The sequence below is a fragment of the Poecilia latipinna genome, unplaced genomic scaffold, assembly GCF_001443285.1.
Source record: "Poecilia latipinna isolate Pla-1442-1.1 unplaced genomic scaffold, P_latipinna-1.0 Scaffold1511, whole genome shotgun sequence".
NCBI classification, from domain to species: Eukaryota; Metazoa; Chordata; class Actinopteri; order Cyprinodontiformes; family Poeciliidae; genus Poecilia; species Poecilia latipinna.
The window spans coordinates 75,954-93,555 of record NW_015114127.1 but is presented as its reverse complement, the minus strand read 5'-3'; the positions used below and the strand labels follow the sequence as shown (position 1 = coordinate 93,555).

The 17,602-nt window shown below is 40.4% G+C and overlaps 2 protein-coding genes and 1 long non-coding RNA gene across 15 annotated transcripts in view; 2 read left to right on the top strand and 1 right to left on the bottom strand.

The window, feature by feature from the left end:
* Positions 1 to 6,428, bottom strand: part of LOC106963237 (uncharacterized) — a 22,882-nt gene extending 16,454 nt beyond the window's left edge. Inside the window, exon 1 of the long non-coding RNA XR_001428154.1 lies at positions 6,417 to 6,428. This is a non-coding gene — a long non-coding RNA (uncharacterized LOC106963237). The remainder of the gene's footprint in view (positions 1 to 6,416) is intronic.
* mgarpa (mitochondria localized glutamic acid rich protein a) overlaps positions 1 to 8,921 on the top strand; it is a 28,176-nt gene extending 19,255 nt beyond the window's left edge. Inside the window, exons 5-8 of one of the 11 annotated variants that reach the window (XM_015058029.1) lie at positions 4,270 to 4,530; positions 5,846 to 6,493; positions 6,533 to 6,831; positions 7,361 to 8,921. In XM_015058029.1, coding sequence (XP_014913515.1) covers positions 4,270 to 4,530; positions 5,846 to 6,493; positions 6,533 to 6,831; positions 7,361 to 7,396 — 1,244 coding nt within the window. In that variant the 3' untranslated portion in view covers positions 7,397 to 8,921. Of the gene's footprint in view, positions 1 to 593; positions 1,192 to 4,269; positions 4,531 to 5,845; positions 6,832 to 7,360 lie in introns of those variants that run through there. The other 10 variants (XM_015058032.1, XM_015058031.1, XM_015058030.1 and 7 more) reach the window with 10 other exon arrangements.
* A 2,031-nt stretch (positions 8,922 to 10,952) lies between these two features.
* Positions 10,953 to 17,602, top strand: part of elf2a (E74-like factor 2a (ets domain transcription factor)) — a 16,921-nt gene continuing 10,271 nt past the window's right edge. For 2 of the 3 annotated variants that reach the window (XM_015058043.1, XM_015058042.1), the window contains exons 1-2: positions 10,954 to 11,280; positions 13,351 to 13,434. In XM_015058043.1, coding sequence (XP_014913529.1) covers positions 13,360 to 13,434 — 75 coding nt within the window. In that variant the 5' untranslated portion in view covers positions 10,954 to 11,280; positions 13,351 to 13,359. Of the gene's footprint in view, positions 11,281 to 13,350; positions 13,435 to 17,602 lie in introns of all 3 variants that reach the window. The other variant, XM_015058044.1, reaches the window with a different exon arrangement.

The window sequence follows — 17,602 nt, the reverse complement described above, 5'->3', positions numbered from 1 at the left end:
CACCGGGGTGAACAGGGCAACCTGGAACAACATTTTTTTTTTTTTTTTTTTTTTTTTTTTTTTTTTTTTTTTTTTTTTTTTGTTGTTTTTAATGAAGAAACAAAAATGTTTTGTCCTGATTTGAAAATTCTTAGAATTTAGAGGTTGTACACAAGTTTTTTTTAATCATGACTGTGTGTTTAGTGATAAACCAAATCTCTATCCCAAAAAGGTTACTTTTGCTTCGATGAGTGTAGAAAACAGAAAAGGAACCTGATTGTACAGAAACCAGGGGCTAGCATGATGTCAGTGTATGTTCCTCACAAACTAAACCAAAAGCCGTCCTTCTAACAAACACAGTCTTAATCCAAGCTTTAGTGATGCACTAATACACTCCTCCCCTTCGTTCCACCCACTTCCCTTTGTTTTCTCTATGTAAGACGGCCAGTTTCTCACCTCCCTGTGTGACATCATCAATGCTAGCAGGCCTTGTTCATGTTCCACCTGCATTCCCACAGCTAGACTGAGACTGAGATGATGTGTGAATGTAGCTCTTTAAAAACCAGAATTTCCTCCTCCAAACTCTCTAACATTTTGTGTCTCTACTCTTTCAGCATAATGCTTAAAGCTAAGGTCCTCTGTGGCCGCTTGGATATTCGTCCTAGAACTGGATGTGAAACCCCTTCTCTTCCTCCTTCTCCTCCTCCTCCTCCTTTCCTCTCCCATAGAGAACTTCGGGACAGTCTGACGGATCTGACTGAGAGACTTTGAGAGATTTTTCTGGACTGTGCTATTGTTAACCTCTGTGGTTGTGGGACTCTAGACCATTGTTGTACCAAATGCTGTTGAAGGCCATTCAGACAAACACACTTTGCATGCACTGCTGTAGGGTTCAGTGTTCCTGTTCCCCAGAGCTCTGCCTGTTTCATTTATGACTTCTATTAAAATGACTAGATAGAACAATGAGCCAACAGAAATGTTCAAGCCTTTCCTTTGTTAGTCAACAGACCCACAGCTGTTCTCACACACTGTCCTCACTGAAGGAGTAAGCCTGCTGTTTTGTGTACTTTGTGATTTAATGTGAAGCAATGGAAAGATTTCTCAGATACAGATTAAAGATGCACAACCTACCTGGCCTGTCTCAGTGTTTGTATGTTTCACTGTCAGACGTGCTTTCACAGTTCCAGATAACCCTAACTTGTAAATTTGATGGTAAGAACCAACTTTCCACTTGACCCTTTCTACCCTGCACTTAACCCCACTCCCTGCCTGCTCATCCTTCTTTACCCCTCCCCTCCCTCTGCCTGTGTCATCCTCCTTCCTGTCTTTGAGTTTGCATGCAGTTTGTTCTGTGCATGTCTTTATCTACTTGTAAATTTTTGAGATGAGGCAGGTTTTTAAATGTCATCAATAAATAATATTTCAAAAACAGGGGAAGGTAATCCCTACAACTTTGTAACATTATTGACACTGATCTCTTCATTATGGCACCTGTTAGTGGGTGGGATTGCCCTCAAAGCTGAAGTGATGGACTCCTGTGTTCCCAGTACTCAGTGGTCAGTACTCAGCCAAGGAAGAAATACTAGTGAACTGGTGACAGGATCATAGGAGCAGACCTATGTGGCTTCATCATCAGAGTGATGCATCCTATTGCAAAGCAGAGATGGTTCTGGACAAGTTTAAAGTGTTGACTTGCCCTCTATATGCTGGCGGGTCCTAATCCAGTTGAGAAACCATGGATAAACAAGTCCAAACTATGGAGGCCTCATCTTGCAACTTGCCGCATCTGAAGTAGCCTTACAAAATTAATTTCTCTGTTGTCGAGTCTCGCTCTATTTGGTTAATGTCTGGTTTGGTTCTACCCCAGTTTGAAAGCGCCTTCACTATGGTCTGTTCCCTACTATTGTGGGCGTCAATGTGGACGGGTATACTGTGGTCGACTCTTCCATGATGTGGTTTGCGCTATAAGTGGACGTGTGTGCTCCTGCACCACTCAAGATTAAACTCATAATTGTTCTCCTCCAGACTGAGTAGCTCTCTGGCATCAGTCTGCATGTCTGCCACTCCACTGCGGAGCTTCATTGTTGTTTGATTGAGATATTGTACATCATGGACCAGTCAGGGAATGCTGTCAATCAAATTGCTTGTTTGTAATATTTGGATTTGAGCGGCTTGGACTATATAAAAAATGGGGGAAGAGTCACACAGGATCTCGTGATGGAGGTGACTCTGACTGGGACAGATTGGGGCAGAACTGGATAAAGTCAATCCAGTGGAGAAGTGGCTATAATGGTGCCAGAAGTTACAGAAGGGGAGCGAATGCCTCAACATGTCTGGACTAATTAGGTTGCAAAAGAGGGACCAACAGACGATTAGGCAGGTTGTCATGATGTTCTGAACCTTGTAGATCCATCAAACTGGGTTTTACCCTTTAGACACCCTTGTGGTGTCAAGGTTTCCACCCTGTGAAACCCTTCCCCTTTTGCTTCCTCAACAAGCCAGAGCTGCAGAGGCAAGGACTCTTTAGATCAGGGGTGGGCAATCCTGGTCCTGGAGGTCAGGTGTCCTGCAACTCTTAGACATCTCCCTGGACCAACACACTTGAATCCAACAGCTGAATCACCTCCTAAGTGCAGTCAAGTTCTCCAGAGTCCTGCTAACAACCTCATTATTTGACTCTATGTGATGTCTCTATGTGTTGAAATAGAGACATCTAAAAGTTGCAGGAGACCAGCCCTCGAGGCCTGGAGTTGCCCAACCCTGCTTTAGATCATTTGAAGGTCTGCTGTGGGATCGTTTAGGAGTACAACCAGTACAGCCCAGTGTAGCCTCCTTACACCTATCAGTGAACCTTGATTGTTCACAATTTTGTTGCCAGTTCACTAGTTTCTGTAACTTCAACAACATTTAGTTGTTCACAGATGTGAAGAGTCTGTCTACTCATGCTTTGGACCTTGTGAAAGTTGCTGAGATTCTTCAACTTGTTCCTACTTCCTTCACCAGGGGTCTCAATCCCCTGACCTCAAGATTTGCTGCCTTGCAAGATTGGGATGTATCCCTGCTCCAACACACCTGAATCAAAATAATGGCTCTTTACCAGGCTTTTGCCAAAGTTGATGGCATAATAAAGAGGAAATTCAATCATCTGATTCATGTGTGTTGGAGCAGGGGTCCATCTATAACCTGCAAGACAGTAAATCTTAAGGACTTATTTTGTCCTACACAGTCATATCAAAGATTTGCTTGTTTCATTATAAATCTCATTCACTTACGGGTCTCATTGCAATGATCTTTTTTTTGTGCTTCAGTGTCAGAAATCATAATGGCTGATCTGTGTAAATTTTAAGAATGTGTTACAAAAGAAAAATGGCTTAATACTGACAATATGGGCAAATTAGAATGAAGGATGTGTTTGGATGCATTGATTAAAAACTAAGCATATTTTGATTTGGTGGGACAGTCAAATATGGGTGAAAGATGTAATATTTTCAACCTTCATCAATTGTTTTTGTTTATTGCAGAAAAGGCTTTATTTTTTATTATCTTAAGTGTAGATTGAAGCAGTGGTTGTGTCACCTCTACAGGCTGTTAAACACCAAGAGCAAGTGGAAAACATGCTAGCAACAAGATTTCATGACTTCTGGCAGGAAGTGAATCATCATTAATCAGTGATAATACACCAATGTGGATGTGTATAATCCATTTAGTATCAAGATCTGCATTAGGCATGGACAACATTGTGACTCTAGAGGGCACTATTAAAAATCTGGACTGAAATATAAACTATAAATAATTATACCTGAACAATGACAAGTCATTTTTCACGAGTTGCCCTCCTGCCCCCAACTTTAAGAGTTTGAATCTGAAATCAAACGATACAGGCACATTGTAGTAAAGAAAACTTTGAGCAACAAGACAGTTGATAATAATAATAATAATAATAATAATAATAATAATAATAATGCTTAATTAAGTTGCTCTACAAAGAGCAAAATCATAACAAAGCATAATGTTCTTGACGGTATTTTATTACATACATTAAGTAGTAATATACAGGGGTCTAAAGATCCAGATATAATAAATTTCTTAGACAGAAACCAGAATGATCAACAGCAAATTCAGTTTGGTCCAAATTGATACAAAGCAATCACTTCAACCTAATCGTACAGCAAGATTCAGATCCAATCCTGTATATTCTGATCTGATTCATTAACCTGAAGGATTCTTTGTGTATGTAACATTAGGAGAGTTCCTCTACTAAGCCGGTGTGTGTATTTCTTTGCGTTGCAGACGGAGAGGCTGACGCTGGGGAAGAGGAAGCTGCTGCTGCTACTGCTGCTGCTGAGGCAGAAACCATAGTGGAGGAAGCAGCTGAGGTGGTCGCAGAGGCTGCCGAGGCAGTTTCAGAGGCTGCCGAGGCAGTCGCCCAGGTGGCACAGGAAGTGGAGGCAGCTGCAGAGGAAGTAGCCAAAGTGGCTGAGGCAGTGGAAGAGGCTGCCCAGGCTGTGACCGAACCTGCCGCTGTCGGCGCAGAGGAGACGCAAAGCGATGGTATGAGCTCTTAATCTGAGGAAACCTGATGCTGCACACATTAACTGCAGGGAGACATACACACCACCACACACACCTGATTATTTTTGGATTACTGCAAAGACCCCTTTGACATCAGTAGTCGTCTAACATCACAGGGAGCAATAAGACCTGTCCCAGTCTGTAGAACCTCTAAAGGCTAGCTGCTGTACCCCAGGTGTCTGGCCTCACCTCTTACTGTACATTTTCTCTTGTTGTTCTGAAAGTGTATATTTGCTTTTTATTTATTGGAGCGGGTTTGAACGGGCAGTGGCTGCTGAAAGTAACTTGAAATCCATGGGGTGTGTCATGTTGTGTGTCTGATTTTTGTTCAGGTTCTTAACTGGCCTTGCACTGTCAGAAACTACAAACTGAAGTATATCTGCACCTCCCCATGTGGCTATGAGCTCTCAAGCAATGCTCATTTGCAGTTATGGGTGAAATAAATGTGATCACTCAACAACTATAAACCTTATTCATTCACGTTAATCCTCATCAGGTATATGAGCCCAAAGTTCAAACAGTATCAACCAACAACAAAATGTTAAGCCAGAGTAGACGCTGTAATATTAATGGTACCATTTTGTTCTAAAACCTTTGATGCTATTTTCTGATTTGACCAAACTCTGTTTTTCTTTGCTTTAAGCATCTGTAATGTTGCCCTGCTGTTCTAAGTATCACACAGAGTTCATGTATGTATGTTTATCTCCTACTGTGATACACATGTGTATCTAAATGCAAAGCTATGTTCCAACTCTGTAATAACTGTCATGTCAGATTGTCTAGAGAAATGTTAGTGTCAGAAATGCTGTGAATCATTCATTTTAATAGTTTACAAACCAATTCAAATCATATGTGATCATATTTTTATTTTGCTTATAACTGGACAATGAGCACTGTGAACGGATATTTCATGAGGTCCTACAATAAAGCTTTTTGTTAAACTAAAATATTTACTGCCGTCTTTGATTTGTCTGATGTTTCTAATCTACATTTATGATGGCATTGTCCAGTATTTACACTTGAGATGAAATGTTTGCATACATTGCTTAATGTTTGTCTTTGAACCTGAACCCATTTGATTGAACCCTTATCTAATTTTTGCTAAACGAATCCCCCTTTTCACAGGTAACACTAAAACTCCATGTATGTGTTAGCCACTTCATAATCATGAGTCATTGGAAGATTTTAGCAGATGATCTGTAAACTGCATCATCACCTCAACTTGTGTGCTAATTGTGGAGAAAATACAACTTGAGTAGTTGTGATGTTTAGATGGTTGGCTTTTGTGTTGCAGTGCCACTAGCAGCTGCCTCTTCATTAGTGTTACTGAAGAAAGCTGAAGGAAAGGATGACTCGGCATCCAACGATCAAGAACTCCTACCACCAGAAGTGGAAACACCTGTTGAAAAAGTGAGCCCTACTATTACAGAGGTCTTGACATCAGATGGAGATACTTCACTCAAAGCTGTAGCAATTAGTGAGGAGACTGTTACACCAGAGGAAGATGGAAAAGTTTCTGTAACTGTAAAAGTAGCACCAGCCATGGAGTCTCTTACACCAGTAGAGGTAGTGTCAATGGAAGACTCAGCAGCCTTTGCAGAAGTTGCACCAGTTGTTGAGGACGTCTCTGTACCCATAGAGGTTTCAGCAGTTGCCGTGGAGGCCCCTCCAACCATTGAGGTTGTAGCAGTTGTCGAGGAGACTTTGACACCAGCAGAGGTTGCACCAGTTGTTGAGGAGGTCCCTGTATCCAAAGAGGTTTCAGCAGTTGTTGAGGAGGCCCCTAAAGCTGTAGAAGTTGCATCAGTTGTCGATGAGGCTCCTTCATTCGTACAGGTTGCGCCAGTTGTTGAAGAGCCTTCAACACCAGCAGAGGTTGCTGCAATTGTTGAGGATACTCATGTACCCGTAGAAGTTGCACCAGTTGTCGAGGAGGCCCCTGCACCCATAGAGATTACAGCAGTTGTCGAGAAGATTTTGATACCAGGAGAGGTTGTGCCAGTTGTCGAGGAGACTTCGACACCAGCAGAGGTTGCACCGGTTGTCGAGGAGGCCCCAGTACCCACTGAGGTTGTGGCAGTTGTCGAGGCCCCTGCATCCACAGAGGTTGCTCCAGTCATGCAGGAGACTCCAGTACTAGTAGATTCTAGCAAAGAATACATTGTTGTTGTCCTGGAAGGAACGCCCAAAGAAGAGAAACGACCCAAGGTCCTAGGAGTTGGTCCTATGACCAGCAGAATCATCCCAGCTCCAGAAGATGACGGTACCCCTGCCTCTGAGGTAACAGTTTGTTTTTAAAATTTTAAGTAGCATGCAAGTATTATAACTAGTAAATGGCGATGCACTAATCCTTTTGCAAGAGATTAAAATTGACTAATTTTTTCTAACCTTCTCTAACCAGTGATCAGTGGCAGGTCAGATACCGGAAAATCTGATTTCATTCTCCTTTTCATCAAATATCTCAGCCAAAAACTCTGGTTTCATTGGTGTTTAAGAAAAAATGTTTTCTTTGGTGCACTTATAAGATAAACAGATGAAGAGATGCTTAAATTTAGGGAGATTAACTTTTATATATAAATGCTGTATATAAAAGTTACTGTACCTACCAATGAACCTGCTTAGTCAACCAAAATGATAAAATTACCTGACATGAATATCAGCTTTTAAAACCTGCATCTCCACAAAAAAACTTAATGATTTACTTTTAAGTGGTACTTAAACTATAAAAAGGATTACTATTTTTTTTTCCTTACAGCATGTAGTGTGGTCTGGAAAAGAATTAACATAGCTCTTTAACTTTGCTGTTCAGGGTAGGCGACGTCTTCTTAGGATTCAAATGCAGTAGTATCCAACAAAGGTATTGAGGCTGTAATTATTTGGATTATTTTAGATTAGATTATGAACACTATGTGCTTCCAAGTAAAATGTAGATTCCTCCTGTATGTGTGTACTTTCCACTATAGGGATGTAGACTTGGAGGAAGGTTTTGGAGTTTTCATCATCTGTACAATACTAACATGCTGCTTTTATTTGTTGCAGTAAAGCACTCCTAAATGATGATTCTCACTAGAGGACAGAGGGTGTGCCTTTCTCCTACACTTCATCCTTCAGCTCTGAAATACAAAGGGAGTAACTGGTTACACATTACTGACATGGTACAATGTTTAGATCACCAGCTGCTTTATTGAGCCCACATAGCCCATTACTATGAAACGTCACATGTATAACAGTTGCATTGTAGCCAGATTGTTATGGGCATATGGCTTTTGTTGTGTTGTTAGGAACATTTCCTGTCTCCTCTGTGAACTACAATCTGTTTACAGCTTTTGACTAAACTGAGCCTTTCAAACATCCCAAAGCTTTTACTGTTGCACGTTAAAGCTTAAAAAGTGGAATATGTTGACATTGTGCATCTCCAAACACTGTCCCGCCGCCACAGTATTAGCTCTCAAACTGAGGAGCGTTCAAATCCACCAGCACTGCGTTATAGGAACCAGCCTCAGGTCTTTTTCTCTGCCACTTCTGGTTCCAGGTGGAATCACTCTGACTGTACTTTATGTTTATGAACAAACATGTGAACCCATGAGTATGACCTACTACCTCACTGTTTTCCCTCATGTTCATCATTTTCAAACAACCCATTAGAGCTCTGTGCAATCCAATCTGGCTTCTTGCTCTGCAACATAGCACCTACACCATTACCTTCACAATGGTCCCATTAAATTGTAATGGGGGTCATTTTTAAAAACACTCCAAGGAAATTGTGTGAATAAAGAATAATCAGCATCACGTACCTGATGTTATATCCACAGATTAAGATTGAAAAAAGAAACTAGTAAGGAAACTGTAACTGTAGTCAGTAACATCTCTATTTTACACATACTGGAATCATCATTGAATCATTAGGTTAAATGGGGAAATAAAGCAGCATCTTGTTCTTTCACTCTGTGTTCCTATCCTGTCTTGTTTTTCTATTTTTCTAGAGTTAACCCTGTATTTAGTGGAACTTAAAGGCTTCCAGCATGTACAAACAGGTGACAAACTGTATATTAAGGGATTGTGATTTTTAATGTGTCAAATGTTTCAGTATGTCTGAAGGAAGGTCTCCAGTGTGAAAAGCTTTGACAACTCTGTTGTGGTTTTCTCTTCCTTCAGATTTTTCCTCTTTGTGAATTTCTTTTTTTTGTAGGGCAGCAGGGATCACTGAAACTGAACTGATAGAATAGATGTTTTTAAATGGGATATTACACACTGTCCTCTATGCTTTCAGTTGGATTTCTCTATTAGATTCTACATGGTTGCCATTAAATAGCAGATATTGTGAAAATGTACTCTTGTTTTGCAAAATAAAGAATTTGAAAACAGAATTTAATTTATTGAATTGCTTAATATTTTTTAAGTGTGAACAATTAAATCTAATTAGACAAATGTTCTTGACAGGCCGTTTAACTCTGGGACTATCTGGGACGCAGGTATGTTGCATGTCGGTATTTATCCACCACACTTTAGGGTGGTGGGTTTACACTAAAAAAAGTAGCTTTTATTTTTTTATTACGTTTGAACATATATCAGAAAACAAAGTATAATGCCATCTGCTTAATTGTTTTAATTATTTTTCATGAATCCGTTGCGTAAATGTGTGGGATGGGATCTGGCACCAAAGACGTGAGCTGAGGCCTCTATGTATAGGAGATTCTTGCCCATCCAGTGGCATAGTCACTGGCTGGGCAAGACTCTATTTGTTGGACTCTATTTGTTGTTTTGTCGATTTGTAGACCAAATCAATGCTTCAGTCCCATTTCTATGTCAAAGCAGTGTTCGTTTTCCTGATTAAGAAGGCCACAGCCATTTTGTTATACTCTCTACATGGTCTTCAACAAAGCTTAATTAGGCGACATGTCAGTAAACTCCACATGGATGATGAGACCAAATGTTTGCCAAACCAACACACCACCTCTGCCAACTTGCTTTGTTCCCATAGTTCATTGTGGGGACCCTGTCTTTTACAGGTAGTGACACACGCACACGCACACTTGGCCATCCATGTGAGGTAAGAAAACATGACTCGTATAAAATTGGTCCAGCTACTTCCAATTCTCTAAGGTCCAGGTCAAATGTTCACATGCCCATTGTTAGCAGTGGAAAGGGCTCCAAATGAATTCCTTGACTGTTTTGTGGCTACACACTGATGCCCTGTGTATTCTGTATTCTATCAGAACCAACATGAATTTGGGCCACAGTAGCTTATCTGTTGGATTGGACCACAGGTTGTACCCTTGATGACTAACCATGTTCGGCTTCAGTTTGGCATTTCATCTTTGTGTAGAGTGATTGGTGCTCCAAACCACCCAACTCAAAACCCTCCCTCTACTTAATGAAAGTATGCCTGATAAGTAAAGTTGAAACCCACTCAGTTTTTCTCTAGATCTTTCTCTGCATAAATCTCCAAATTGGGCTTACAGGTCCTGATTATTCTACAAGTGCTTACAAGGTCAGTACGACAGGTTCTGATCGTCAGGATGTTCTGGGTAATACTGCTATTTGATTATCTCATGGGTTCTCTCATGAGAACCCATGATCAGGGAGAACTTGCAATCTCTGCAGGAAGACCCAGTTTGAGATTCAAGCCCCATGACCATAAAAGCAGTACTTTTCTGTGGTGCCTTTCCCCAGTGATAGCTAATAGATACAGAGTCTTGTAACTTGTCATCAATGCTTCGCGGTTTACTAAAGACTGATGCTATTGTTAAAGTGTGTGTTTACTTACCTAAAACACTGGAAGACCTTCTAGGATCCCTTCAGGACTTCTTTGAAGTCTCCTGAAATATTCAAATGGAACTGAAATGACTCGCTGATCGAAGCCTACGGAAGTTGTAGAAATGAGGTGTGAACATCCTCTGTCCCTTTTAACGTTGACATAACAAGGGGACTGATTTGGGACATGCTCACACAACATTGGATCTTAATCATCAGAAAGGTGAAGAGTGATGGATACTCTAGCTTTTCCCCACAGTCCAAACCTTGACTGTTAAGTTGATTGAATACTCTAAATTACTCTTGGGTATGATTGTGTGTGTGTTGTTTGTGTGATGGTATGACTACTTGTCCCAGAGTGCCAATGAAAAGAGACTAAAATTTGAGGGTTAACATTTGTCCTTTAATTCCCCTCATAAATCTCACTGCGGTAACTACAGTTTTTGGATTTCTTTAAAGATTTTCGGAGTCAAAATGATTATCATTTACTTTCGAAAAAGCTTCCTAAAACGCTTAGATTTGCGAAAGGGTTAGTTAGTTAGTTAGTTAGTTAGGGTTAGATAGTTAAAGCGTTCTCCTTCACACTCCACTAGATGGCGCTTGAGCTGCTGCCCAGATCTGGAGAGTTTGTTTCTGCGTCCGTTCGTCTGACGTCAAGGCGGTCTGTGCTTTGACCCATTGAATCATTTGTAGCAAAGAGAGGCGGCACACCGGAAAGCTAACGGGTAGCAGAACTCCATCGGAAATAGAAGCCTAACTTCGAAATCTGTGTGGCATATCGACCTGTACATTCAATCTCCAGAACATTAATAGGTGCCTGCGTGGGGACTTCCGCGGCAACGAGGCCTTGGAAACACCTACAGAAGCGAGCGACAGGAGCATTTTGGTCCCGTCAAGTGGGCTAACAGAAGCTAACTTGGGCCCTAGCTGCTGCTAGCAGTGGAGCTCACTTCCCGCAAGCAAAAGCAAAACAAGGTAAGAGAAGAAAACCCACAACACGGGCACATCACTCTGAAAGCTCACGGTCCCCGCTGTTTAAGGCTATTTACTGGAATAGTCTTAAAGTTTAATGTCTCAAAACGAGTAGCAGTGTTTTAGCAGCTAACCAGTTGCTAGCTCTCTGAAGCTGAATAAAAATAACCACAGCAAGGTTCTTTATGTGCCTTAGTGTTGTGTTTTACTGCAAAAATGAATGTTGACTTGCTTTTAAAAGTTGAATACTCTTCTGAACAGCAGTGAGTAAACAGACCTGGTATCTAAGCGCAGAGAGGAGCTAACTGTAGCCTCGGAGACTGCAGCGACAGACGGGTCGCACTGAGCTCAGATCCCGCTCAGAAAGTAAACACTAACTGCAGATGGAGAACTAACTAGAGTTCCTCACCCATCAGCGTCTTCTGGTTTGACGGACTTCATAGTTTAATAAGTCAGTTTTAATTTTGCATAGCTTGTTTTGGCAGGCAGTCAGCTAACATGTTGTTTTGCTGTTTTCTCGGAGCTACAGAATCGCTGCCTTGTTTACAGTAAAGCTGTGAGGACACTGAGGCTCAGCTGGTACTCGATTCGTGCAAACTCAACATTAAATGGTGATTTTGTGCTCAACATTAACTTGTAGTCAGTTCATGCAGGACCTCCAGCAGTAGCAGATAATTATCGTGGTCTTAGTAGTGATCGGGTACAGCAGGGAGGCTGAGCTGGTGTGTTCAGAAGAATCCAAAGACAGACTGTCCTCTAAGATCTGTCTGTAGCTGACGGAGTGACAGAAAGCTGTGATGCCAGGAGTCCTAGTGACCTGATCTTTGAGTATGATGGCTGGATATTAATCTCCTTCTTACCTCTGGATCAGTTCTCACTCTTCTCCCTGTGTGCTACCTTAGCTTGTAGTGCAATGAGCTGATGCTGATGAAGTTTAGGATGTACTTTCTTTTAGGGCTGAAACAATTAGTTGGGTTAATCAGATGGATTGATTATTGAGTTGACTAATTTAGTAATCAATTAATTGTTAATTGGAGTATACAGATTCTAAAAAGGCCACTTGGAAGACTGAAACTGTACAAAAAAACTATTCATTTTGCATTTAGATAAAACATTCTTTGTAAATCTGTTCTACCCGGAACTCTTCTAGTGACAGTTTTACCTTCACCTGGCTCAGATTCGGTAATAAAAATCCCCTTCCGCCCGCCTTCAAATTAAGCACCTTTTCCAATCCGGTTATTAGTTGCTTGATCAGTAGATCAGCCCTAGCCTTTTAAAAATGTCTAAACTGCAGAGAATAGCTGTTGGCGGGCGTATCTTCTCCTCTCATGCTCCTTTTCAGTGGAACAACCTTTCTCTAGACCCCAGGCAGGCTGGGTCTATGGATGGTTTTAAAGTTAAAGAGCCCCTTGTTTATGCTTTGAACTCTGCTTCCATGTTTTATTGCCTTGTTATTGTTTTATCTGTTTTTAATCTGCACTGTCTTATTTTGTCTTTTATTTTCTTGCAACCCTTAGCTGCTTTGAATGAAAGCGTTTTACAAATAAAGTTATTATTGTTATTATTATTATTATTATATTGTATTGAAGTATTTTTTAGCTGCAGATGCATTCTTTGCTACAAATGATCAAGCATTCACTAAAGGAGTGCTGTTATTATATTTTAAGAAATAAAATGTTTTTCTTGTTTAAAAGAATTGAAGTGTTTTACTTTTTTATGTATTTTTTAAAATTCATTTAACCACCTCAAGTGGTTAAATAAAAAATCTGTAGAAATATTTTTACATTAGTGGATTACTAAAATAATAGTTGTTGGCAGTTCTACTTTCTTGACATTATTGACTTAAAATGAGAGTTGTTGAAGCAGTTGTTGTTGATGAAGTGGTAGTTGTTGTTGTAGCAGCAGTAGTTGTAGCGGTAGTTGGCTTTGACCATAACCTTACTGTCTCACATCAGCCCCAGGCTTTCCCTTGACATTGATCTTGTTCAAACACATTCGGAACACAAACGGCACACTTCCCTCAGCTTGATTTGACCTCCTGACCTCTGGCATGCTCTTCTCTCTCTTTAACAGGAATGAGTGATGAACTCTGTGGTGGTGTCAGATGGAGGAGGAAACATAGTGGAGTATGTCACTGTGGTTGAAGAGTCTCAGCAGGTAAACCTCTTCTAGTCTTTGTCTACAAATTAAAACAAGATCAATAATTGTTTTAGCGCTTTTTTCTTTTCTCTCGTTCTACCAAAAACTGGATGATAAAAGTCTTCAGTATGGTTCTTTGGAGTCAACTAGCCCTTTTATTGAATGACAATTTTGCTTACAGACTTCATAATTCATTCTATTTGTTGTTTTGTTTATTTATTTTCAATAATTAAAATGTCTTTGCCTTGGTAGTGCATCTCGAGTGTGGTAGAACTCTGGGAATCAGTCATAATTAAAATACTCTGAGGACATAGAAGTTGTTTTTTACTGCAGTGGGTTGGTTTTCCCTGCATGGAGCTCCAAAGCCTCAGCGCAGATCAGTCTTTCTTCCAATGACCCACTACAGAAAGCCAGGGGTATTAGAACTGCTTCCATCTGCTGACTCTCACTCAGACACATCTGCTCAGTGTGCATGCAGAGTGGAGACATTCAATACATTAGAATATCACTGAAAAGTCATTTCAGGAACTTTATCACATATGAAACACATTATATAGATTAAGTGAATACAGATGGATGTTTGAAAGTTTTTATGTTTGTTAATTATAATGAGTTTTTGCTTACAGTTAATGAAAACATGACATTTTTAATTAGAATATTTTAGCAGACCAATAAAACAAACCAGTTTTAAGAACAGAAATTTGGCCTTAATTAACATTGTTTAATACTCGCTTATTCTGACAAATGAAACCCATCAGAACGTGTATTCTGTATGTTTTGAAAATGGCTGTGTAGATGACAGAGCAGTCTCACATGTCTCTGTTATGTCCAATCACTGCATCAATATGGAATTATTAATGTCCATATCCAGGTGCAGCTAAAAATCTGCACATTTCTGCAGAAACCTGCCGGTTCTGTCAGCTGCAGCTTCACAGGGCTGGTCATCAGAAAACATTCACCTCTGGTTTTTCATGAGCAGCCAGCTGTGTTTCCAGGTAGTTAGCTTCAGATTGAATTTTAAGCCTGGTCCATTTTTTTGGGTGGAACATTTCAGCAACAAGGCAGTTAAACCTGCTGTACACCATAAAACATACAATAACCAGTTATGTAACAAACAATAAATCTTACATGTGCCATCATCAAAATCCTCAAGCAAGTACAATTAAATATATTGATCAATGTTCTAGTTTTGAATCAATGAACAGGTGGATTGTTGGCCGTGATTTACACAAATTCTGTGTCAGCAGTTTGTTCCAGATTAGTGGAGCATAGAAGCTGAATACTGTTTCTCTGTGTTTGGTTCTGGTTCTGGTTCTGGTTCTGGGGATGCAGAGCAGACCAGAACCACAAACAGTTGTTAATAAAGGAGTCTCATTTTCAGCCAGAAGCAACATTTCAGATTCAAGAATACTTTATTAATCCCAAAGGGAAATTTGAATATTGTTGTAACTCATGTTTTACTTTTCTGTTGCTTATTTCTCTGTTTCATAAAAACTGCCAAGAGTATGAATAATTTTGAGCTTAAAACAAGCAGAGTTAATATAATTTATGCTTGACGCTATTCTGGAGCAGAAATAATTTTTTTAGTTGGAAGTGCGTTATATTTCAGATGGTTGTTAAACCAAGTGATGCAACGAGCAGCTTCTCATTTTAATCAAACATGTCTGAAGTAGGGGTGTAGTGATACAATAATTTCACGATACGATACAATATTCTGGTCACAATACTTTATGTATCACGATATTTGTTGAGCGATACAATTCGCTACGATTCAGTGCATTTTTACGATTTTCTGAAAGATTTTAGAAGGACAGAATGATTTTAGTGACATTTTGTGTTCCATAGACTTGAATTTAGTTAACTGAAAACTGATTAAAAGCACCAACTACACAATACCTGACTCTGATTGGACAGTCAGTCTGCAGCTGGACAAAATGAATCAAAGACGCAGTGAGAGAATTAGTTTCTGTCATTTAATTAATGTGAATTTGACATAAAACTCAAAAGTTTAAATGGTAATCCAGGAGCAGAGTGGGGAGATTATCAGCCTCTGTAGACTCTCAATATGCAAATGATTGCACTTATGTTTTGTTTTTTTTTTTTTGGACACTGTGGCTGCATTTTGGAGTAAAAAAGCAGCCCCAAAAGCAGTCTTTTGGACTATGGGGAAAAAGGCTTTTCTACCCTGGCTCCCGGAGTTAGCCGTGGCTGTTAGCTGCTTTCTTCTAACTGCTAAAGCAGTGGCTCCGCCTCACCACGGAGTGATCGACTCCCTGCAGCTACGCAGCGCCGCTATTCCCCTGCTTGGATCTCTGAGTAGCTGCCTCTCAGACTGCCAGCATCTCATAGTACTCTCAGTCTCTGATACTTTTTGTCTGTTGCTAATAAGAATGATCGATCAGCCATTGTTATCATGGAAATCCTCACTGCGCCGCGGATTCCGGCTGGGGGTTTTTCCTCTTCGTCTTCCTGCTCAAAACACAGCGCCGCTTCGCGCCCGCTTCGCGCCCGCTTCGCGCCCGCTTCGGATGTCATCAACCTATGTTCATTCTTCAGGTAATCCTTTATATACAGAACAGAAACCGCTAAGCTAAAAACTAATTACGAAGTGAATGCTACCAGTCAAAATTTGCATTAATTTCGCGATTTCACTACTTTTGCAGCTAGTCCTTTCCGCTTCTCCGTTCCGCTTCTCTTTCACGGTTACTTGCGCAACTTTACTTCGTTCCTCAGCAACAAAATACAGCCCATTGTTATTTATTGAAGATTTTACATTTCCAAAAACACAGGAATCTAATGTTTCGTTTCGTTTTGTACGTTTGGAAGCTCATTCCCTCTCACATAATCGGAAAAGCCGGGGAATGGCGGCGCTTTTGACATTTCTCTGACATTCGGAAAAATATGGTTTACTAATTTTAGCATAACTCCGGTTATACTTGGCCTATTAACACAATTTAAAAACTGGTGTGTAGTTTATAATGTGCACTTTAAGCTCGAGTTGAAAGTTAGACTGAGGGAGGCGGAGTCTTGCTGCTACGCCGTAACAAACTAGACGTTAAAAAGAGCTGTCAGGCTATGGACCCCTATGGTTTAACGGATCGATACTCGCGGATGAAAAATCGATACTTTCCGAGGGCGGAAAATATCGATATATATCGCCAAATCGATTTATTTATACAGCCCTAGTCTGAAGTGACCCATCCTGTTGTCACGGAGAAAATCTTGACAAGGTTAGAGAATAGGCTGGGTTTACTAGTAAAAGTCAGAATATTTCCACAGTGCAAAGGGACTAACAAGCTGTAACACTATAAGGAAACAGCAAAAAGGCTTCAGTTTGCGAAGAAGCGCAGTGATTGGTCCTCTGGAGCTCTGTAGGAAGGTCATTGTCTCTTCTGCATGAGCGAAAAGCGGCTTTCTTGCTTCCGCTTTGAGTTTCCATGACAGTTAGAAAAGACAAAGTCATATTTCAGAAGCAAATAAAGCAATACTATGAACATTGTTGTCTTCCTGATATAATGGGTTTTTAAGTTTTCATGGATTTCCATATGATCCTGAATTAAGAAGACGGTGGCTTGTAAATATCCCCCACGACAAGTTAAAGCTAACGCCGCACAGCAAAGTTTGCAGCCTTCTCTTCACTCCGGATCAGCTTCTTCAGCCTAAAACTACCGGGGAGAGATGGATGGTAATAAAGGAGGCTCCTTGAGTTATTTTCATGGAATCACTTCTGTATTCAGCCTAAAAGAGCGAGTGTATGGGAGTGAGTGAGCAGACCAGAGCCAGACAGCCGAGCAACTGATCCGCCTGTCCTGCTGTAAACACCATTCTATTTGAGCTCTTTGCAAGAAGCATAAAAAAGTAACAAAACTAAATAACACGGAGACCTTAAGGAACACAGCCATATTTTTCTAAAAACAACTACTTTGAACCTGAACAGCCAGCTGAACTAGAACTCTAACAATTCCCAGAGCTGCCCTACAGTTAAGCTATGGGGCTTGTTGTGCTTCAGAAGCAAAAAGTCTGAACCGTAATCTCCCCCGTTACTTGGTCACTGTTTGGCACCAACGACATTACACACACATAATATCCTTGAATATAAATACAAAATAGGGTAAAAATATTGTCTGTTAGAATGGATTAAAATGTTTAGACACTTAAATAGCAAATTTTTATAAGAAAAATGTCC